This window comes from Rhinolophus hipposideros, assembly GCF_964194185.1.
Source record: "Rhinolophus hipposideros genome assembly, chromosome: 1".
NCBI classification, from domain to species: Eukaryota; Metazoa; Chordata; class Mammalia; order Chiroptera; family Rhinolophidae; genus Rhinolophus; species Rhinolophus hipposideros.
The window spans coordinates 107,517,911-107,542,302 of NC_138047.1; the positions used below are offsets into that span (position 1 = coordinate 107,517,911).

Genomic DNA, 24,392 nt, shown 5'->3' on the forward strand with positions numbered 1-24,392 from the left:
ATGAAAAACTTTTGTGCCTCAAAGGACATCATCCAGAAAGTGAAAAGAATTGGAGAAAATATTTATAAATCATAGAGCTGACAAGAGATATGTGTTCAGAACAGATAATTTAAAAATGGGAAAAAGATTTGAATAAACATTTGTCCAATGGGCCAGTAAGATCATGAAAAGATGGTCAGCGTCCTTAGTCATTAGGGAAATCAAGTCCATGGCATACCACTTCACGCTCACTAAGATGGCTAAAATAGATACAGACAAAAACAAATGTTGGTGAGGATGTAGAGAAATTGGAGCCCTCATCCATTGCTGGTGGGATCGTAAAATGGTGTAGCTACTTTGAAAAATGATCTGGTAGTTCTTCGAAAGGTTGAACATAGTTATCATGTGACCCAGCAATTCTCCTACATATATAACAAGAGAATTGAAGATATTTGTCAATACAAAACTTGTATATGAATGTATAAATTCATAATAGACTAAAGGAGGAAATGACCCATGTGACGATCAGTGGATGAATGGAAAAACAAAAGGTACATCTGTGCAATGGACTATATAATTCAGTCATAAAAGAAAATGTACTGACACATGCCACAGCATGGGTGCGTCTTCAGAACATCATAGTAAACGAAAGAAGCCAGACACAAAAGGATATATATTGTATAATTCCATTTACATGAAATGTCCAGAATAGGCAAGCCATAGAAACAGCAGATTAGTAGTTACCAGTGACTCAGGAGAGAGAGGAATGGGAGGTGACTGCTGGCGTGTGGGGTACAGGGTTTCCTTTTGGGGTGATGAAAATGTTTTAAAATTAGTGGTGCTTGTTGTATAACCCTGTGAATTATTCTAAGAACCACTGAACTGTACACTATAAAAGAGTCAATTTTGTACTATGTGAATTATATGCCAATAAAGCTATTATCAAAAATGAGCATTAACAGGTGAACATTTGTAATTGATTTGAATGATAGAGAACACTTTGAGCCCCGATTAAGCAAATGTTCTCTCACCCCAAAAAAGAATTCCATTCTTCTCATTCATATAGGTAATAGTCAACCTATATTACAAAAGGTTGTGCTGAATTATATTTCGAATTTATCAATAAATGTGAGAAAATATTTTCTCTCTCTTTTTTTTTTTGGTGAACGTACCTACGTTATACTCTTGATTTAGTCTCTTGGCCTATAGAGCTTAAAATATTTCCTGTCAGCCCTTGTAGAAAAAGTTTGCTGTCCCTTGCTTCACTCAGCTCATTCTTCTGCCCGGTATCCCCACTCACTCCAGCCCAAACTTCTGCTCACTCTTTAAGACTCTGCCTCAGTGCCCCTTTTTTCTGAAGGAAGCCTTTTTCTTACCAACAAGCTAAGAAAAAAAGGTGCCCCTTTGGTGTTTCCTAAGTGCTTTCTGCAAACCTGTATAAGAGCAATAACTGTGCCGTAGTTGTTTGCTCATAGGTCTTTATTCCACGCTAGACTGTGTGCCTCTGGCAGGCCCAACGGGGTTGTGGTCATTCTTGTAATCCCCAAGGCTACCAAGAAGACACTGAAATGGTTTCTGGGTGAGAAGTTGGCTCCTTACCCGTGTAGAAGCAGAGGCGTGCCAGACAGGAAACATAAAGCTGATGCATGTACCTGTCCCAGGTGACCATCTCCAGAAACCCGTCTCATTTCTCTCTTCTTGACTTACAAGTTTTCCACCAACACCCCCCCCGCACCCCCAAAAAGAAGCTTTTGACTATTAAAGGAGTATGTATGACCTAATTACAAGAAAAATCATAGTATCCTGCAGTTACCAAGAGACAAGCTTCTTGGTGACCTCATAGTACATGTCTCTCAGACCTTTTAATGCACGTTAATGATGTGTGTGTGTGTGTGTTTGTTTTAACTAAAAATGAGATCATGTTGTGTAAACTACTTTGCTTATATACATTGTGAATAGCTTTTCATGTCAATAAATATACTTCAAATCACTTTCATGGTTATAATATCCTATCACCTGGGTGCATCATAATTTATTGAACCATTTCCTAATTTATGGGACATTTCGATTGTTTCTACATGTGTGCTGTTATTGACAGTTGCAGGATCAGCACCCCTGAAGCTAAATTTGTACACTCCTCACTGATTATTTCCTTAGGATAAATTCCCAGAAGCAGAATGACTGGATTGAAAGTACACAGACGTGTTTCAGATGCGTGATACGTGTTGTCAACCTGCCCTCCAGAAGCACTGCACGTCCATGTGGATTTTGAAAGTCCCTCTGTCTACATAGAAAACTTTATTGGGACCTTTGAATGTGTGTACCTCTGCTGAGCTGTAATGAAGCTTCACTAGAGAAACATGTTTCTAATGCTCAGTGAAGAGAAAGAGGCAGTTTCAGCTGCTCAAACAGCAAGGAGTCCTATTTTCAGTAATCACACACATAACTTTTCTGCCTTGTCTTACATACTATGAACAGTAGAGAAAATGGTAACATTTTTCTCTGCACTCAGAAGCTACGGATCTACATAGCTAAGGTTCTATCCCAGTATCTCTGGAAGATATCATTGATAAGAAATGTCAGGTTTCAGGTGTAGTCCAACCAGACACGTTAGATAAATGGAAACATACTGATAGTTCTTGGCCATTGAGCACATTTTCCCTTGGAAAATGGAATTGACACCATTCAGCCAGAAAATATGTTTTTTCAGGTTCATGAGATCTGTAAACATGCCCAAGAAACTAAGTAGAAAGTATGCTAATTATGATGATTGTAGGTGGGGGAGGGACCCTTCTTCCACTCTTACTTGGTGGCATAAAAATAATTGTTATGTATTGGATCAAAGTAAAAATTGGGTTAGATAGTTGATGGTATATGATTTGGTCTCAAAAATCTTTTGAATGAATTAAATTATTATTACGCTTATTATGCTATAAATTATTATTTATTTCGTGTCATTCATTCATTCATATCTATTTCTTTAGGGCCCATTGTAGGCCAAGTACTCTTCCAAGTAATTTTCTTAATTTTGCCATTGTCTGTCTAATCTTTTTTTCCCCTGTTGTTTGTCCGTTGGTTTTAATCGTAATTTATCAAGCAAAGGCTTTTAAAAAGACAAAGTAGCAAAGCGATTAAAAATACTAATTTTTTTTTTTGTTTTTAGGATTTTTTTTTTAACAGGACTTTATTGGGGAACAGTGTGCACTTCCAGGGCTTTTTTTTCTCCAAGTCAAGTTGTTTTGTCCTTTCAGTCTTAGTTGTGGAGGGCGCAGCTCAGCTCCAGGTCCAGTTGCTGTTTTCTAGTTGCAGGGGGCACAGCCCACCATGCCTTGCGGGAGTCGAACCGACAACCTTGTGGTTGAGAGGATGCGCTCCAACCAACTGAGCCATCTGGGAACTCAGTGGCAGCTCAGTTCAAGGTGCCTGTTCAATCTTAGTTGCAGGGGTCGGAGCCCACCATCCCTTGTGGGACTCGAGGAATCGAACTGGCAACCTTGTGGTTGAGAGCCCACTGATGCATGTGGGAATTGAACTGGCAGCCTTCGGAGTTAGGAGCACGGAGCTCCAACTGCCTGAGCCACCAGGCCGGCCCCTAAAAATACTAATTTTTAAAAGTCCCAGTCTAAGGAAACAGCTAAGTAAACCTAACATCTTGGAATATTAGGTAGCCAAAGAATCTGTAGTAACATGGGGATAACGTTTACAACATAGTAAATTAAATCAAATACAAAAATGTACAAGTAATGTGAATTCAACTATGTGTTTTTTTAAAGTACAAAAAAGACCGAGTGGAGCAATGCAAACCGTTCTGGTTTTCACTGGGTGGTAGGACCACAGATGATTGGCTGGCTTCCTGCTTTTCAGAATTTCTTTAGATTTTTCTAATGGGCGTATATAATCAAAGGAAAAAGTAAACTTCAAATACTAACAAAATAGTTTATGTGTGTTTTGGACTACAAAATATAGGGATGGGGATTGAAGCATTTAACTGTTCAGCGTTAAAACCTGAGAGTAACATGACGCTCAGATTGCAGAGCACGGAGTACAGCAGAGAGGACGTTTGATTGTGTGTATAGTTTAGGACTTCCACCGAAACCAAAGTAACACTGGAATGTACATACAAGTGTCTGACTTGTTTATTAGCATTTACTATAAGTGTAAGTGGATCAGATTTATTGTGATCATACATAATAACTCATAAGTAATCAATAATCTCCATAACACGTGCCAAACAAATGGGTCATCCTGAAGTGCTCTGTGTTCTGTGGTCTCTTATTAGTGTGTACATTTTTTGAATGAATATATTTAGTAGGGGAATGTAGATGTAAATATGTGGAAAATAATAGTGTTTGAAACTTGTTATTTAGTCTTAGTCATTGAAACTTATCTGACCTTTTTTTTTCTCTTAGGAGAATGACATCTTCCTGGGCTGGGAAAAAGGAGCTTATAAGAAATGGGGAAAGAGTAAGAAAAAGTGCTCAGATCTAACTCTAGAAGAAATGAAAAAACAGGCTGCTGTCCAGTGTCTTCGATCTGCTTCTGATGAAGTAAGTTTACATTTTATTTCTAATATTTAAGAGGAGAACAAAAAGGGGGGTGTTTTTAAAAAGTTTACAAATATAATAATATCTTGAGCAAAAAAGACAGAAAAATTACTCATTATCATACCACTGTAACTTAAACATTAATCACTTTTTCCTTTATGGTATTTTTATATACTATATATTGAGTTTTATATAATATATTCTTTAATATGTGTTCCTTTAATTAGGATATACACAAAATTTTATATCATTTGTTTCCCCATTTAACATATGTTTCATCCTGTTACTTTATTAACTTTATTCTTTTGAGTGCTAAGTTATATTTCATTAAATAATATTCCATCGTGATATAATACACTCGTCATTACTGGATATTTAGCTTATTGTTGATTTTTTGCTGTGCTGTCTATGATATTTTCATGTGTGGCTTTTTCCATGGTTTATATTATTTCTTTTGAATACATTCCTAGAAGTGGGATAGAAATTCTAACATTTTAAGAACACTGTATTTGTTTCTGATTTATAATTTTTTGTTTGTATTTCAGAAAAATCCTGAAATAAAATAGTTTTAGAATAGAATCACTCACTTAATACTATGAATTCTTCTTTTATTTATTTTTTTTAATTAAAGTTTTTGGGGTGACAACTGTTAGTAAAATTACATAGATTTCAGGTGTACAATTCTGTAATACATCATCTATAAATCCCATTGTGTGTTCACCACCCAGAGTCAGTTCTCTTTCCATCACCATATATTAGACCCCCGTTACCCTCTTCTAGAGCCCCCCTCTCCCCTTACCCTCTGGTGACCCCTACACTATTGTCTGTGTCTATGAGTTTTCTTTTTTTTTACAACAGAACAATTTTATTTAATAGCAAATGAAAACCCAAATAATGACAAAAAATATTTTTCTTTCATCAACTATAATACCTCTATTATACTCCAATTATCTTATACAACAAAATCGTTGAGGAGATGTCTATGAGTTTTCGTTCCTTCATTTGTTCCTTCATTCCTTCATTTGATACCACAAATCAGTGAAATCATATGGTTCTCTACTTTTTCTGTCTGACTTATTTCGGTCAGCCTTATAATCTCAAGATCCATCCATGTTATCGCAGAATTCTTATTTTCTTACTACAAGATGCTGTGTCCGAGACCATAACTACTTAGAAAGTCCTTTTGCTGTTACCGTGCTACTTACTTGAGATAGTGTGGCTTAAGTACCTTTATAATGCAGAGTTAAATTGAGAGATTTGTGCAGGTACCTAGAGAAGTTTCCAACCTCCAGAAACTTCCTTCCGGAACTAAGTTATCCAGTGGTCTGGTGTTGGGATAACCAGCTTTGTTTGCTACATTTGATAATCTAGAGGTTACTCTGTCTGGCTACCACCTACGTACCACACCTACCTTTTAAAGCTTGTTCAGTGCTTCCCAGCTGTGTGTTCTCCACCTGCTCAGAATCGCCTGTGAGAGCCCGGAGCCCCTGGCTTGTAGTCCTGGTACATGCGGCATTCGGGCCTCACCTCCTAAACTGCAGCTGTTCTTTTCTGTCTTCCTCTGGTGACAGTGCTCCTTGGGGGCTGGCACTGCCAGTGTCGCCAGCGCCCCAGAATGAGTGTGATTGTGTAGAAGGTACTGAAGGGAACACTCAGTCCTCAGTTGCTAGACTCCCCCCTTTCCCTCTTCACGCTGTTTTTCTCTTCCTGACCCCTTTGATTTTTTTAACTTCTAATTTCTGGAAGCTGCTGCCTGCTGGACTGTGGGATAGGAATTTGGAAGTTACCGCTCATATGGCTATTTAGTCAGGTGCTATTTTATTACAAAGAGTAGGAACGTAATTAACCTAGTTGAAGAAAAAAATGTGAATATATGTAGTGGCCTCTACTGGGAACTAAAAGATGGGCACCACAGCCATTTTCTCTAATGACCCATAGTCACTCCTTTGCGTCTCTCAGCTTCTGGGTCATCCGTCTCTGTCTGAAGTCTGGCGTTCTCTGCTTCAGCACACACAGGCTTCAGCCGCTGCCCAGCCACGTACCCAACACCAGACAAGTCCGAGAATCTGACTGGCCAGGCCTGGATTGCTCAGCTGTGGGGAGGGGATAGTTGCCCCGAGGTCACTCCCGCAGCAGGGCTGTGAGTGGTGAGCAGTCCTCAGACAAAAGAGGGTGCTTGGATGGTTACCCAAAAAGTGTTTGCTAGATTGGTACAGTAACTTGGAGCTGTTAAAGGAATCCAAAATGCAGATGGCTTTTTAAAGTGAGAGGGTTAGTTCAGGTAAATTCTTTGAGCAAAATCCAAACAAGCTGCTGAGTCATGGTTGGGAGGAAAACATGAGCAGGGAGTTTCAATGTGGGAAAGGATCTTATTTCTGCTTTGGACCCACTTTGCTGAGAAATGACTCTAGCTTTGACTCACATGGTGCCGCTGAGTGGAAACAAGGCCCACCGAAAGCAACCATGACAGCACAAGGGGTACAGGCTCCTTATCACAGTAACGCAGGGTTCAGGCCAGGGGCGTGCTGAGTGTGTGTGTAAGCCACCCAAGCTGAGCCTGTGTGGAAAAGAATGTGGTGTGAGCTGGAAACAGGGCAATGCAAGGAGAGTGGTTTGCAAAGATCTCGGATTCTTCACATGATTGCTTTGGAAAAATGCTTTCCTTTGCCTGGCTGTCAAGGTGGGAGTTTTGTTTTCAAACCCAATGAAGCATGTTTGTCCTATCTTATTTCCTTCTCGTTGATATATATATATATATATATGTATATATAAAATTGGTGCATTGCTTTTTCCTAATGCTGATTTTTTTAATCTTATCAAATTAAAATCGACTGAGGAATTGAGTGTGCCAGACCTGCGCAAATACCAGGAGCATGTGCGCGCATGGGGAATGGATGAAGAGAAGGAGGGAGTCCCCTGGCCCCAGCACCAGGCCAAAGCTGCCTGCTGTTAACTATGTGTGCGCACGCGTCAGTGCACGGCCCTTCAGCCAGCTCTCCTGGCTCGTAGGGAGCCAATGGGAAGAACCTGAAAAGGACCTCTTTAATTATGGTCCGTACCAATAGGAAGCAGTCATTGGGGTTGGTTATCTGTGTGTCCCTGGCTTTTCTTTCTAGAATCTGTCTGGTGGCTTCAACGAAAAGAAAGGAGCAAAGAGACCCTACGCAGGAAATGACAAAGCAGAAGTTGTATTTTGTTTTATGTCTTGCCCACAGTGAATGTTTGCGTAGGGGAGTGTTCCTCGTTTCCTACATACCGAGGATGGTGTGCTCGTGCTCTGCGCTTTGCTTTCCCAAGTCCAAATGCCGACTCTCTGCACTCACTACCAACTGATCAAAATCAAAAGCCACTAACAAGTTTACAGTCTAATCGACTGAACTGTTCATGACGTGATTAGAAGACAGTAACACGGGACACTATGGTAGGTGGCGGAGGTGACGTTAAGCAGGTGTATGTGAGATGAATTCTTTTCTCGTTATTTCCGTGTGTGCACGTGTGACTGTTACGGGAGCAGCGCTGTTTCTGTGAGCACCTGGCGTCACCAGACTCTTCCCGGCCTCTCCGTTGCTTCTCTGATTCACCGTTACAGACCATGCCTCCTTTATCCTTGCAGTAAGTTGTGCCCACCTTACAGCACAGCTCTTGACCTGCTCCGCTCACTGTTATCTGCAAGCTGTTGCCGAAACAGTAGGGAAACTCAGTTGTGTCAAAGTTAATTTTATACCTCGATTAAAATTTGGCAGCACCTAAGAAGATCTGGAAGCAGTTGGGGTTCGAGCTGCCTGGAGACCGAGGCCTTGATGGGCACGGCCTGTGCTAATTCCCTTTGTTTACACATGTAAATAAACACAGTTCCCTGGGTGTTCATTTTCTAGAACATAGTTTGCTTTTGCTTTGACTGCAGTTAGTCATGGGACCTGCAGAGAGAAATGGTGCTGTAACTAATTCAGTGACAGGCAACTCAGACCTCCCTTAGACGGGGATTTTGTAGCAAGTGATGTGTCCTGAGCTGTGCGTTCTGTTTCTGTTAGAGCCGGCGTGGCACGTGCCTCGTACCGTTAATACATCCAGACCTCCCTGTTCCTGTTTTAAAACACAGAAAACAGAATGTTGGGTCATGCCAGCCATTGGTCTTCTGAATCCTCATGTTTACTGTGTTATGTTTCCTCTGTCCCCAGAGTTAGAGCTTTTTATCGTGTTTGTTTTCAATAATTATATTTCTGTTTTGTTTCTACTGAGCTGCTTAAAACTGAATCAGAGCTAGTATTTCATCTGCCATTTTTGGGATGGTTGGAAGATTAGAAAGTCAACAAGGCCCTGTTTGGGGAGTAAATCGAGCTAAAAGGCAATGACAAGTTACTTCAGTTGAGTTAGTTTTGAAAGTCACAACGCTGCTTCGAACTCTAGGCACCGGACTCGGTCTGGGGTTATCAGGGAGGTTTGGAAAGGAGCTGTGCCCTGGGCACAGTGCGGTCTGCCTGCAGGTCTCATATCCTTACGCTCAGCTAAGCCACCGGCAGAGTTCTTTTTGCCAGTAAAATTACACAGGACCTCTGTTTTGCACGTGAAATGTTTATACGCTGTACAGGGTTGTATATACAAAACCATGTATATACCATGTTTCATGGCAGTTTACTTTGAAGGTTAGTTTTGACCGTATGTATTAATTGTTTCTTTGCATGCTGATGTTTGAATTTAATTCCTTCTGGGTAATACAGAACACTCACCGAGCACGTGAGTGGCTGCTGTGCTGTCTGGGCGCCCTGTTCCATTTTATAAGGTGGTGCTGCGCTCCCTCTACAGGCCAGACCCCCCAGGAGCCCATGGGGACGCAAGCTGAGAATGCTCACAGCCCGCCCCCGCCTGACGGAGGACGCCCAGGCCTTATCTCCTTGGGCACAGACAGAGCTGGGGCGTTCAGGAAAAGCTACAGGGCGTAGAGGACTTTGCCTTTGCCTCTGAGATGCCGTGAAGTGTTGGAATTTGGTGCACGGGGGTAATGTGCCTTGACTGAAATGCTAATAGGATTCCTCTGGCTGCTGCCTGCCCTGAGACGAGCCAGGATGGGGTGAGGTTGGAAGATGGAGGGGCAGAGGCAGCCCCAGAGAACACAGGTAGGGAGCTATGGCCGTAACTCAGGAGGTAGGTGACAGTGAGAACTGGCTGGAGTCTACGTGTATGTCGAAAGTGGAGCTGCCAGGACTGGATGTGGTGGGGGAAAAGGGAGGAGTCAAGGGAGACAGCCAAGGGTTTTGGTCCGAGTAACTGCAAGGATGAAATTTTCATGTACTGAAGAAAAGGCAGTTAGGGAAAGAACACTAATTTGGGGGTGAATATGAATAAAGATTTGAATGTGAGATGCCCGTGAGAGAGCTAAGTGGAGATTTTGAAAAGGCAGTTGGAGATGCATATGGCTGGGGGTGCTGGGGGTGGGGTGTTTTGGGCGGGGGTTAAACAATAGACCATTTGCTGGTTTGGTTCTCGTGCCCAGAGCTTGCGCTCTCACATGTCTCTGGGGCCAAGCAGGTTGCTACACGAGTAAGGCAGCAGGGAGCAGAGGCCCGTGGTGAACTGCAAAGCACAGCCTGTCCCGGTTCAGGGATTGCAGGTGGCACGCAGCCCTGCTGCCCAGTGAGTGTGTGCCAGGCCTGTGGGACCCCAGGCCCAAGTACGTTCCACTTGGCCATTACCTCTGAGAAGTAAGAGTTGTTAGCATACGGGTGCCATGAGGGCACGGACCTCGTGTGTCTGCCCTGCCTGACACGTTGGAGGGCCCCTTGCCGTTTGTTGACTGACTGAGTGATGAACTGGTCACTGGTGGCCGGTGTTTGAAAGACTGCGAGCTGAGCACATCCTGACGCCCGCCGGTCACCTGGGTGCTTCCCCACTTTCCAGATTTGGAGTACTGCAACTTCAGTTTGAGTGTTCTTGTGGTTTACAGAGCATTTCTACATGTTTGGTACTGGGAGGTAAGTGGGTATTACCCTTTTTATAGTTAGGGAAGGCACTTCTTGAGTTAAGTGGTAGAATTGCAGCAATTTTTTTTCCACCTACAGCATGTTCTCACTAAAATATAACGTATTGTGTTTCCTAAGCTACTACAGGCGCTGAATAGTTTTGAATGCCCTAGCAGATGTGGTATACTATTATGATTAAGATTATCTAACAGTTTATATTATAATTTGGAAAGTGAGTAAAATTTCTCATTAACAGCTCCAAATGAACAGTTTGGAGTACCTGCCAGGGGGTGCCAGGGTCCGGTGGCTGCTTATGATGCCCCTTTCTGCTTCTCAGTTTGCTGTTACAACCCAGTGCTCTGAAGATTTAAAAAAAAACAATACGTGCGCAGAGTCAGGAAGAAAGACAGAAGCCTTGTGGATAGAGCTTGCTTTTGTGCCCAGGGTTAAGGAGCAGAGGCATTGTTTTTTTGCCATTTATATGTGGGAGCAAATGTGTAGCCCTGTAAGCTGCGTTAGCGCCCAGAACAAGTACATTTTACAGTGTGGCGGTGACTTCAAGAGAAAGCACAAGAAGGAAAGTCTGGGCACTGCGCTGTCTGATGGCTCTCTGTAGACTAGTAGATGACCAGCCGGGTTAGACGCAGTGGAAGAACCGAGCCCGGGCGGCTTTGTGTCCTGCACTGAGACTGGTGCTGGGTTTAGAAACGTAGTGACACAGGCTTGCTGGACAGAACAGCTCCCGGCAGCGTGTCAGCTGACACGGGTGTTAGGTTCGGGATCGGGGGGAAGTGGAATAAGACTGCCACACTCACCCCACCTCGAGCACCATGGTAAGCGGGGTCTTTGTGCCGGATTGTGTGGTCGGAGCAGTTTGTGACCGGCAGCTGCTGTGGGTTTAGGCTGTGTGTAAGGAGAGAGCAGTTCTCTGGGGCCCGTGTCCCTGGCTCCCTCTGTCCTGTCTCCCCAGTAAAAGCTGTGTGATTTGGGCTGGACAGCATGCACCTCTCAGTGTTTACAACCAGCCGTTTTCCTTGTAATCTGTTTCTTGCTGCTCAAACTGTATAACTGCCGGATTTCTTGTTTAGAATATCTGTAATACTTGTGCTGAGTCATTTTGAGTTAAGTGAATAGGGTAAAGGTCTATTTTTAGCCCTCCAAGGCCCATGAGGGCGGAGGGTGAGCAGTCATGTGCGCCTGTTCGGCCGGTGCCCACCTAGAGCGGCTCATTCCGTTTGCAGTGCTTTCGGCCTGCGTAAATGCCGGGGTCCCAGGAAAAACATTCCCTTTTTCTGTACATTGTCAAAGACTTTCCTTTCCTTTTGTGAGACATAGAGCATTTTCAAAGTTTAAAAGTTGACGTAAATGAAAGATTATTTGCTTGTGCCTGTTTCCCACATTCGCTTTCCTTTAAAGCTTGACTCTTCCTCTTACCCGCATTTCAGACTCTTCCATGCACTCTCCTTAAAGTTGACCCCATTTCTGTAGAGAGGCCGCTACCTGTTGGTGCCGCTCACAAGAAACGAAGCTGTACCAGCCGCTCACAGTGTTGGCCTGTGTTTTCTGCCCTGTGCTTCTGGTTGGGGTCATGAGTGTTCTCTTTACAAAAGAAAAGTCGCCTTCTGCTCTCTAGACCTGAGCTTCTAGGGGAACCACGGGGACTTGGCGTGGGTTGTCTTTGTATTGGGTTTGCTACGGGGCCTCGCCGACATCCGTCACACTGGTGATCGTGGCTGACCGTGAGCCGTCTGGTGGGCACTTAGGTATTAGGCTGCCCTCCCTGTGAGCGAGATGCTGTACTGCTGGGAAGACGGATGCCATTCTGGGAGGGACAGTAGTGCTTTCCGTTTATCAGTAAGTGCCGTTGCATACACTGTATTAGTGAAACATGGATACGAAATTAGAGCTACAAACCGATCATTTTTAAACCCATGTCTTCATTCAAATATCGATAATGTATTTCTTTTGGAACATGGAAAATGTATTTGTTTATAAAAGCTTGATATTAAAACAAAAGTCTATAGATACCTGCTGTTTCTCTGCCGGTGGTGAACTAACGTGCATGGTTGTTGTCACGCAGAGCTCTGGCATCGAGACCTTAGTGGAGGAGCTGTGCTCCCGACTGAAGGACCTTCAGAGCGAGCAAGGTGAGTGCAGTGCTGTGGAGGGGCGCTTACACACGACTGTCGTCACCAGCGCGTGACTGGGGGGCACTCAGCTGACCAGGGCAAGAGAAGCAACAAGAGTGAAGTTTGTGCTCAGTGTATGTCACCAGGCCAGCGTCATGCCACGTCCTCAGCTGTCACTCCTGGGTCAGCTCTCAGCAGTCACTTGCTGTCAAAGGACTGGGTTCATCCACAGGTATCCTGGTAGAGAGGAGTCATTTCATTTGTGTCTTCAAATCAAAGCTCAGAGGCCGGGAGCAGTGTTTTCTTTCCCAGCCTTGTGCCCCTGTCAACGTCTGCCTGTTGACAGCAAGGCCTCCAAAGGAGCCGACACTTGTTATTGCAGGTTTGGAAGGAACTTCTTCCTGGACGCTCAGATTGCTTGGAAGGGCAAGCTTGACAGGCTCATGAAGTCACTTTGACTCATGAATGCTCGTAGCTGCTTATCCCGACTTTTCTGTAAGCCCTTAGAATGAGAGCTGCGTACAAAGATGATGGAGTGCTATGGTCCTGTCCTCTCCATGGTCACTTTGCTGCCTGCCAAGCCTCGGTCCTTCCTGTTAAGGGCACAGGGAGTTTGTTGGTTTGGTTTTAATTTGAGGCAGTATCGTGAGCTGAAGTAAAGGTACAGAGAGCCCTTTGCTTCTATTTTAGTTGAAACACAGCCTTTGGTCACCTAAATGTTAAGTAACAGAGCTGATGGTAATGAATAATTTTCTTTGCAAATTAGCAGTTGTCAGAATGAGTCAATAGAAAGGGCCATGAGTGCAGAATATTTTTGGAATCTAAACAGATGTTCTCCTTGTGGTGTAACTAAGAAGTATACAGGGGATTTCAGCCGCTTAATTAAGTGCCCTTGGAGTGCTGTATCAGGATGAAATGAACAAGGCTCGCCTTTCAGCCCATCGTTCCCGTGGTTTAGCCAGAGAATCCCCTCTAGCACACTGAAGAAGTAGGTGTGTATTAAAGACAAACTGCTGTAGAGTCCTGTTAAGTCACAAAAGCCTGTATAATTTTTATTAAAGTTACTTGAGAAACTTTTAGAAACACAGTCTTTATTAACTAGATATAAGACAACTCTTTCTGAATTTTTGTTTCATAACAGAAGAGAAGATTCACAAAAAGTTAGAGGGGTCTCCCTCTCCAGAGGCAGAATTATCCCCTACAGCAAAGGATGAAGTGGAAATGTATGTAAGATTGTATTCAGTAATAAAGTGTGCGTTTGTTAAAATCAGACTAATAACTGCTACATGGTTGACAGTTTTTGTTCATTGTTTTGTATTTAGTTTCCTATTTTATACTTCAGAAAACATTTATTGAGCACTTAACGTTTGTGCTGACACTGAGAATTCAAAGGTGAATAAGATGGTTCTAGCCTTAACATACATACTGATCAGTATTTGTACAATGATTGAATGAAACAAGGTTATTATTTACAGTCCACTTGAGGGCTGTCACCTTTGACATTCACACCTGTCCGTGGAGACAGCTGTGAGATATTATGCCTGTCCTTGTTTTACACACAAGGAAACCAAGTTTCCACTGCTGGATCCAAAGGGAACACGGGCAAGTCATTGGACTCGTCAGCCCTGTTTGCTAAAGATGCTTTTGGTTCTTTCTTTGTCAATGCTTAGTATTAACATCAGCAGCATTATAAGTAGACTTCCTTATTATACGTTTTATTTGCATCTTCTGAACTTATGGGAAAAACAGCCTTGCAGTGGCGTGTGCAGCCCTGCTCTGCATGGTCCAGGAGCCATAGCGTTGGGTGGCTGTTGCGTGTGTGAAATGTGGCTGCCTCAAACTGAGATGCACAATTCTCATCAGATTTCAGACTTAGCATAAAAAAGAATGCAACCTGTTTCATTAATACCTTTTAATATTAATTATATGTTGAAGTGTACCATGGTTATGTTTGGTTAAGTAAGATACATTATTGAAATTAATTTCACCTGTTTCTTCTTATACTTTAATGTCACTCCTAGCACAGTAAAAATTACATCCGAGGCTCATAACATATTTCCGTTAGCTCTGGTACAACTGAAAGGGAGAATCAAGTACAGGCCCTTGGCAACGTGGCCTTTTATCACATCATGCGTGACCTCGGCCTTCAGAATGACAGTCCCCTTGGTAGCCCGACCCTTTGCGAGGCTCTCCCTTTGGCAGTCTGTCTTGCTCTGCAATCTTCAGTGGCTGCCTGTGTCCTCGCAAATTGAAACTCTGTCCTTGTTTGCAAGCCCTTTACAGTCAGCCTCCCTGACTTTTCCTCCCCTGCGTTTCCGGTGCCGCTGGTGTAACCGGGCTCAGTTCCGGGAGCGTATCTGTGTGTCCTCACACAGGTCCCCGTAGCTCACAGTCTGTGCGCACGCAACTGCGTTTCTGGAGCTGCGAGGCTCAGTTGTGGTCCCCTTTCTCTCACGGTTCTGGGCCTCTCTAGCGTCCTCTTTTCTGAACACTGGAATTCCGTAATCCTTACTACTTCTGAGGACCTGCTTAATGCCCGGCATTGCGCTAGTCTCCTGAGAACAGATAACACTAATGGCAATAATCACTGAAGAAGGTGCTGTTCTGACTCGTTTCACATATTAATTCCTTTAGTCCTCACGATCTGTGGGGTAGGGGCTGTGAGCCACAGACACGTTAAAGAACATGCCCGAGGTCACACAGCCAGTAACTGACAGTCAGGATGCGAACTCAGGAAGTGGGGCTTCAGAGTTCATATTCTCAACTACTTGCTGTACAGCTTTTGAACTACATCTACTTCCAGTGCTCACAAAGCCTTGTGAGGAAGGTCGTATTATCACTATTTTACAGTTGGGAAAAATATGGACCAACACATTAAATAATTAGCTTCAAGTCACAAACATAGTAAGTGACTGAGCTGGGAATCAAATTCAGATACCGCTTATCAAAAGCTTACATTGTCTCCACGACATTGTCACTATGGCTTCTTAATTAAAATTCAGACCTTGAAAATAGAAAACTGCCATCTTACATGTTTTCTTAGACTGCTTATCTCAGTGCTTGATACATTGGACTAAATGTAAAGGCTGTTTTGCTGTGTTACTAATTAATTAAGTTACTCGTCCTTGGGTGGTGTAAACTTTGACTAGTGAAAGGAAATATCCCACTTTCGTGCTCAGTGACGTTGTCTTACTATCTCTAATACATCTCAGTACCCACTTTTGAAGTCTTCACCCTATTTTTCAGGTACTATGAAGCATTTCCACCCCTTTCGGAGAAACCAGTTTGCCTGCAAGAGATCATGACGGTGTGGAACAAGTCCAAGGCCTCTTCTTACTCTAGCTCTTCGTCGTCGTCCACAGCCCCGCCCGCGAGCACAGACACGTCCTCCCCCAAGGACTGCAACAGTGAAGGTGAGGTCGGCAAGGAGCGAAGCGATGGCCTGGCCACCACCATGCGCGACAAAGCCCAGAGCAGAAGTCAAAACGAGAAGGAGAGCAAATTTAGCAGCGGCACAAGTGAAGAAAAGCCTGCCTTGTACAAAAAGCAAATCCGACACAAAGCCGAAGGAAAGCTTCGCCCTCGTTCGTGGTCCTCGGGCTCCAGTGAAGCAGGTTCCAGTTCCAGTGGCAATCAGGGGGAGTCAAAGGTTCCCATGAAGTGTGTGCAAGCAAGACACAAGACGCGCGAAATCCGGAACAGAAAAGGGCGGAATGGGCAGAGCAGGCTTTCCCTGAAGCCTGGAGAAAGGGCCGAGCGGCACGCTCACGCTGGCCGCAGCAGTAGCAGCGGCAGCGGCGGTTCTGTGGGTCAGCTGTGCAAGCGGGGTAAGAGGCCGTTCAAGGACATGGGGAGAAAAGATGCCGGGGGCACGGAGGGGAGAGACCTGTGCCTAGAGAGCAGGAACGACACAGAGTACAAAGAGGAGCCGCTGTGGTACACTGAGCCCATCGCGGAGTATTTTGTTCCTCTGAGCAGGAGGAGTAAACTGGAGACCACGTACCGAAACAGACAGGACGCACACAATCCGACGGCAGAAGCGGTGGAAGAACTGGCTGACTCAGTGCACGGTCTTTGTATCAGCAACAATAACATTCATAAAACATACCTCGCAGCAGGTACTTTCATTGATGGTCATTTTGTAGAAATGCCTGCAGTTATCGATGAGGGACTTGACCTCACGGGGACCTCATTCTGTTCTCTCCCAGAGGACAACTACTTGGGTGATATTCACCTGTCAGAATTAACACACTTCTATGAAGTGGACATTGATCAATCCATGTTGGATCCTGGTGCCTCAGAAGCGATGCAAGGAGAAAGTCGGATTTTGAACATGATTCGACAAAAAAGCAAAGAGAACACAGATTTTGAGGCAGAATGTTGCATAGTGTTAGATGGAATGGAGTTGCAAGGGGAACGTGCAATGTGGACAGAGTCTCCCAGCACTGTGGGCGCCGAGGGCTTGTTCCTGCAGGGTCTCGGCAACCTGGCTCAGTTCTGGGAGTGCTGTTCGTCCAGCTCTGGCGACGCCGACGGGGAGAGTTTTGGGGGAGATTCTCCGAGCAGACTCTCTCCCCTCTTAGACAGCACGGCGCTCACCCCGCATTTGCTCGCTGGCAATCAAGAGCTCTTTTCAGATATTCATGAAGGATCTGGTATAAACTCTTGTTTTTCAGTGTTTGAAGTGCAATGCAGTAATTCTGTTTTACCATTTTCTTTTGAAACACTCAGCTTGGGGAATGAAAATACAGATTCTAGTGCTAACATGCTTGGGAAAACACAGTCTAGATTGCTAATATGGACCAAAAATAGTGCCTTTGAAGAAAATGAACACTGTTCTAATCTTTCAACAAGAACTTGTAGCCCGTGGTCCCATTCAGAAGAAACACGTTCGGATAACGAGACATTAAGTATTCAGTTTGAAGAACCCACGCAGTTTAATGCAGAAGATATTAATTATGTAGTTCCTAGAGTCTCGTCAAATTATGTAGATGAAGAACTTCTAGATTTTTTGCAAGATGAAACTTGCCAGCAAAACAGTAGGACTTTAGGAGAAATTCCTGCGTTAGTTTTCAAAAAAAAATCTAAACTAGAATCTGTCTGTGGTATTCAGCTAGAACAAAAAACAGAAAACAAAACCTTTGAACCTACACAAGCGTGTCGTGAAAGCAGCCCGCATGGAGATGGCTACAGCTCAGGGGTTATTAAAGACATTTGGACAAAGATGGCAGATGGAAATTCTGTAGCGATGGGAGAAGTAGAAAGAGTTGACGATGAGTTGTTTTCGCCAGACGTAAATAACTACTGCTGCTGTCTGGATGCTGACGCTGAAATGGAGCCCCTCCAGGAGCCCAGCAAGGCCGTGCAGAGGTCGGAGTACCATCTGTGGGAGGGGCAGAAAGAGAACCTGGAGAAAAGAGCTTTCGTTTCGGGTGAGCTCTCCAAGGTGGACGGCGGTGATTATACTACACCCTCCAAGCCCTGGGACGTCGCCCAGGAGAAGGAGAACGCCTTCATTCTTGGGGGAGTCTACGGAGAACTCAAGACCTTCAGTAGCAATGGGGAATGGGCCGTTGTCCCGCCCAGTCACACCAAAGGAAGCTTGTTGCAGTGTGCAGCTTCTGATGTGGTGACCATAGCTGGGACAGATGTCTTTATGACCCCAGGAAACAGTTTTGCTCCTGGTCACAGGCAGTTGTGGAAACCCTTCATGTCATTTGAACAGAACGACCAGCCGAAGAGTGGGGAAAATGGAGTAAACAAGGGATTTTCCTTTATCTTCCATGAAGACTTACTAGGAGCCTGTAGTAACTTTCAAGTTGAAGATCCTGGACTTGAATATTCGTTCTCTTCCTTGGACTTCAGCAATCCATTTTCACAAGTTCTTCACGTGGAATGTTCATTTGAACCCGAAGGGATTGCATCTTTCAGCCCTAGTTTTAAACCGAAATCAATCCTCTGCTCTGATTCAGACAGTGAAGTTTTTCACCCCAGGATATGTGGCGTTGACAGGACACAGTACAGGGCGATTCGGATTTCTCCTAGGACTCACTTTCGCCCAATTTCTGCCTCTGACCTGTCCCCAGGAGGAGGAAGCGAGTCCGAGTTTGAATCTGAGAAAGACGAAGCAGATGTTCCCCTTCCTTCTCAGGTCGATGCATTTGAAGACCCACAGGCGGACCTGAAACCACTGGAAGAAGATGCTGAGAAAGAAGGCCATTACTATGGGAAATCCGAGCTGGAGTCTGGGAAATTCCTCCCCAGGTTAAAAAAGTCCGGGATGGAGAAGAGCGCCCAGACATCACTGGATTCCCAAGAGGAGTCTGCCGGGCTTCTGCCGGCAGGAAAGCAGAATCCGTGTCTGGAATGTAGCATGAGTGAATCTCTGGAAATCAATTTAGAAAGCTCAGAAGCAAATTGTAAAATAATGGCACAATGTGAGGACGAAATTAATAATTTTTGCAGTTGCAAAGCAGGTTGTCAGTTCCCTGCTTATGAAGATAATCCAGTCTCTTCGGGACAGCCGGAGAAGGTATGTGTCTGTGTGTGTTGCTATTTGATAAAAGGATTTGATCAGACTTTTATCCAAGAACATCCATATCAGGCACTGGAAGATGGGGTTAAATTATTGGGAAATGAGCTTAACTGTCTTAAAATTTCTCTCTTAAGATTTTACATAAGGACTTAAAATGAATTTGGTATTTGTGGACTTGAACTACACAGTAGACATTTTCTGCAGAGAAAAGACATTTAAAAATGAATCACAGGATATGATGCGCTTGTATGTTTTAATATGCATATACTATGCATAAAGCAAAACCTAACATAGATGTGTTCCAACTTTCAAAGATGAATCGGGAAGTGGCGGCTGATTTTCCAAAGGCCCGTTGCTCTTCAGAAGGAGCAGCGCAGGGTTGCTCTAAGTATAGAAAGTCCAGCTAAGTGCATCTGTAACATCGATCAGTTTATTAAAATTTATGTTTTACATGTGAAATAAATCCCATCTGTATAGAGTTCTCTAAAATGTGTTGTGATACGTGTAAAAATTAACCCACAATCCAAATGCGACAGAACAGCTTCTACAGAATCAGTAGAAATGAACCTCGATTTACATAATGTACACATTCCTGAAGCTGTTTGAAGGACGTGTTCAGTCTGTCAAATGAGGTTAATAGTAACAGTTTTGATAACAGGAGTCATTGTGCCCTTTGACTATTCCTAAGAAGTGGTTTGAAGTTAAATTGTACAAGAAATAACAGTTAAGACAATAACCTGTTTCACCAAAAAAGCATAGTGATCTACCCACTTTTCAGCCATTATTAGATGTAGCACTTCCCAGCCTTTTTCCAGAACAGCTTATGGAAAAGACAGTTGGAGGTGGTAGTTAGAGGTCATGACCCCTGTGGCCAGAGAGCAGCTGAGTGTCTGCCTTCCCGTGTCTGTCCTTCTGCGTGCTCCACCCACCTTTGGCATGTATAGGGCCCACCCATGCCTGAGGCTCTTCTGGTCCCACCTCCTTCACTGACATTTTCCCTAACTCCCCTCCTCTTCCCTACGCCAACCCCTCCCCGCCTCAGAGGCAATTTCTCCCTTCTCTTAATTCTCATGCACTGCATGCCTCTTTTTTTATTGCATTTTCCAATTTTCTTAAGTCATTTCTGTACTTCTTCTCGTTAGAGTATAAGCTCCTTATGGATACGGACCATGCCTTCCTCATTTGTCGGGTCAGCGCCTAGGTGTGGACCTGGGTGTTTAGATGGTAGGACGCCCCTGTGAAGGGCGCCGAGGGGTCACTGCTCTGATTAGCTTGCCTGGAAGTCCTTAGACATGAACTGAATCTCACTGAAACACTGAAGTCTGAACTTGCTGGGGAAAAAACAATGTTGCTAGGCTTTATCTGTTTGTTTATTGCCCCGCTTTCAACCTTAAATATTCCTTTATGTACTTTGTATCTCACCTGGTTCCAGATTGGGAAGAAAGAAAAAGAGGAAAGAAGCGAGAGTCTGCATCATACCACTACTATATTCCTTCGCTTTCTAGTATGTTGATGTATTTATGTGTTATCAGAATTCTGGGTTGTCGTGAAAGGTTTTAGCCGCTGAGAAAGTCCTCAGAGGACGTTGTGGGGTTGTCTAATACAGTAGCACCTCGGTTTTCCAACGTCTCCGTTGACGAACATTTCAGTTTCCGAACGCCGTAAACCCGGAGGTAAATGCTTCGGTTTTCGAACACGCCTCGCAAGTCGAACATGTCACGGGGCTTCTGCTGAGTGCAAGGTCCTGAGGCCTAGCTGTCGGCTGTTTTCAAACGTTTCAGAACTCCAACGGCCTTCCGGGATGGATTACGTTCAAAACCGAGGTAGCGTAGTCTAGACGTCGGCGGCGGCGGCACTCTCGCCCATGGTCTCATCGCCACAGTTTAGAGCCCGGCTGGAGCTCACTTCTAGGGTCATCTGAGTGTGGTGAGCTTGAGAGAATGGCCTGAAGGGACAGTTTGGGGCCAGGCTGGGCCCACAGTCTCTGCCTTTCCACTCCCTCACACTGCCTGGTCAGTCATGGGGAGTCTTCCCTCTTTTCCTGAGGGAGGGCAGTCCACAGAGGGCAATGTGGGAGCCCTGTTCGAAAGGTCACTCATTGCTCACCTGTCTCAGAGCTAGGGGCCTAAAATGTAGGATTTCTAATAGAATTGGTGCACAAGTGCATGAATTAAAATTCTTTACAAAAGGTTAAGTCAGTTTAATTCAGCAAACATTTATCGAATATCTGTTACATGCCCATTGCTAAATTTATAGGTGCCCTGCATGAAGGAATTCAGTCTAGTCACAAAGACCAGTTTGTACCCAGATCATTTATTTTAATTGAAGTGCGTAATTCCTTCACAGGGTTCAAATTCAGAAGTTACAAGAGGGTGTGTACATAGTGAAGCAACCAGGAGTATGAGTCCGGTGTCTCCTCCTAGGACAGTTTATGCAAATAGAAGCAAATATATGTTCGCATCTATTTCCTCCTATTTTTTTCTTTGTACCGAAATGGCACTTTATTATTATCACCTTTCTTTTTTTTTCTTCATTGTCTGCGCTCTCTTCCATTGTATGGATGTCCCGTGATTTTCCCAGCTAGTCCCTTATCTTTGAGGCACTTGGGCAAACGTAATTTTAGGCAGCACGTCCGGTGGTGTGGTGGTGGTGAGCACAGGTCGCTGGGGGAGTCCAGAGGAGAGCCCTCCCCGCCTGTGAGGGTTGAGGAAGGCGTTTTGCGGGTCCAGGGGCAGAAAGGAGGAGGCAGGTGACTCAGGGCAGAAGGAACAGCATAAGCGAAGGTAAAGAGGCTTGAAACGTCTGACTCGTGCAGGTAGCTGGCGACATGGCTTCTGAAGTACCAGCTGGAAGGTGGGGCGTAGCGAAGTGTGCCTCTGGGGCTCATTTGTGCATCAGTTTGTAGAGAAGGTTTATTGTTTATTGTTCTCTTTGTCCTTTACTTTCGTGCCCACTCAGTGCCAGGCACTTTGAACCACAGTAGAGAAGCGGAAGGCTTAGTCCCGCCTGTAGGACTTTACTGTCTGTCCGGAGAGGGTGCCATCGTGTGCCAGGGAGTTCAGAAGGCTCCCAGAAGGCGAGGGGCCATCCTCGGGCCATGGGACCCACCCACCTGTGCCAGGCACATGCCCACTGTTTTGTCACCGTGATCCTGCTGAGTGCCCACGGTGACCTGCAGAGATTTCCCCGTGGCCTCTAAGGGTGCTCTGAGGACACTCGGCACACAGGGGTGGAGTACCTGCTCCCGGGCCAGGCTGAGACGGAGCCCAAGTCCTTTCCACTACAGTGGTACCCTGGATTTCGAACGTCTCCGTTGATGAACATTTCGGTTTACAAACACCGTAAATTTTATGGATCTATGATATCACTAGATTAAAATTCATTCTAAATTTGCAGTTTCAGGGGTTGATTTTAAAAGTCTGGAACGGATTAATCCATTTTGCATTACTTTCTATGGGGAAACTACTGCACCTCGGTTTTTGAATGTTTCAGAACTCGTTCTTCCGAAATGGATTATGTTCGAAAACTGAGGTACCACTGTACTTTGCACTTCCTGTCAGTAAAGGGAAACTGAAGACAGGCAGCACATGTCTCTTGTTGGTCGCTGTCTCTCTCTGTATCTATTCATTTATCTTTCCTTTTTTCCAAAGAACAAGGCTTATGGAAGGCTTTCTTTTCCTTTTGTGACCCATATAACTGACAACGGACTGTGGCAAAGGGACACTCTTCAGTGCTCTGTTCCCAGAGCAGCACTCACAGGGATACCGAGCGCCTCACTTCAGCAGGACTAGGGTATCGAGGGAGAAGTGAAAACCCAACTTCCATCTGAACATTACATCTGTTGCTTAAACCACGAGTGGTCAGGCTTTCTGGATTAAGTTTACGTCTTCTCTTTTTTTCCACTGTTTCATTTATCCATCAAATATTTATCAAGAGCTTACTATGTCCGGGCGCTGTTCTAGAAGCTGCGTATAAGAACAGACAGAGCTCACAGCATGTGTGGAGTTAGCAAACGCGCAGTTATGTGGTATGTGAGGGCGCAGTGTTGTGGAAGGGGAGGAGAGAGCCGGAGGGGCTGGGCGGACGAGCGTGCGTGGAGGAGTTGGTCGTGATACACGTGGTGTCGGGCAGGCTTCCTGTCGAGGCACAGTTTGAGGAGCGGCTTGCAGGAGAGAGAGGCAACCAAGAAGCTGTCTGGAGGGAGAGAGAGGTCCCAAGTCAGATGCCTGCCTGACTTGTTCGACGTTGCCTTCTGTTTTTTTTCTCCTCCTGTCTTTCTTCATTCTTTTTCATTGTCAACCAAGCCAAAAGTTGAATTAATACATTAGACAGACATTATTTAAGCAAAGCATGGTCATGTTTACTGTGCAACCCAGAAGTTGGAAATAGCTAAGTGGAAAGATGTCATAGAATAATGCATATTCATATGGCAAGGGTAGTAGAATCAATAATACCATAATAATCTTGGCCAGTGTCAGATGGGTACTACACTTAGGTGTTCACTTCATTAGGTATGTAAATGTTGAAGAACTATGTTGTACACCTGAAACTAATGATAATGTATACTAACTACATTTTAATTAAAAAATCAGGAGACAAAGCAGCATAAAAGAATAATGCATATTCGTTGAGTATGTGTTCAGCGTAGTATAAAACAGGACACAAAGTCCCTGCCGTTAGAATTGACACTTAAAAGGAGGATGCAGAAAAAAAATTTCTTTTAAACTGGCGGAAAGTGGCATGATATTAACAGTGGTTTCAGCAGGAGAGAGAAAAACGTGGCGTGCTTGGTATCAGGAACTTGAGGCCTGGTGGCAGCCTTGCCTCAGGTCAGCAGACATGGAGTGTCTGCTCTGTGCCAGGCCCTGTGTCTGGAGGTGCAAACATAAAGAAGACATGGTCCCTGCCCTTAAGAAGCTTCCAGTCTGCTTCCACTTGCAGCTAACCTCCTCGTTGTTGGAGCCGGCCCAGCCCCTCTATGCTGCCTTGAGCCCCTCCCGCCTGCTTTCCTGACCACGTCCTGTCCTCTTGCCCTTACCTTTGATGCCGTTCCCACAACTTCATGAAAGGACTCAAAGATAAGCAGTATAGCTGCATTCACCCCAATAAAACCCCGATCATTCATTCCACAGCCTGCGGGACACTTTCTTCCCAGATAGGAACGTGCTGCCTCCAAATCCTCTCTTTCATCGTGCCTTGGGGACGATGGAGCGAGTTCTGTGAAGTGAGCCTTCTGTGCTCCCGAATA

At 44.6% G+C, this 24,392-nt stretch overlaps 1 protein-coding gene across 5 annotated transcripts in view; it reads left to right on the forward strand.

Moving 5' to 3' along the window:
- The window catches only part of KIAA0232, an 80,142-nt gene that overhangs the window by 44,440 nt on the left and 11,310 nt on the right, over positions 1-24,392 (forward strand). For 2 of the 5 annotated variants that reach the window (XM_081050543.1, XM_081050544.1), the window contains exons 3-6: positions 4,389-4,526; positions 12,561-12,627; positions 13,751-13,832; positions 15,856-19,141. In XM_081050543.1, coding sequence (XP_080906669.1) covers positions 4,389-4,526; positions 12,561-12,627; positions 13,751-13,832; positions 15,856-19,141 — 3,573 coding nt within the window. Of the gene's footprint in view, positions 1-4,388; positions 4,527-11,025; positions 11,314-12,560; positions 12,628-13,750; positions 13,833-15,855; positions 19,142-24,392 lie in introns of those variants that run through there. The other 3 variants (XM_081050545.1, XM_081050547.1, XM_081050546.1) reach the window with 2 other exon arrangements.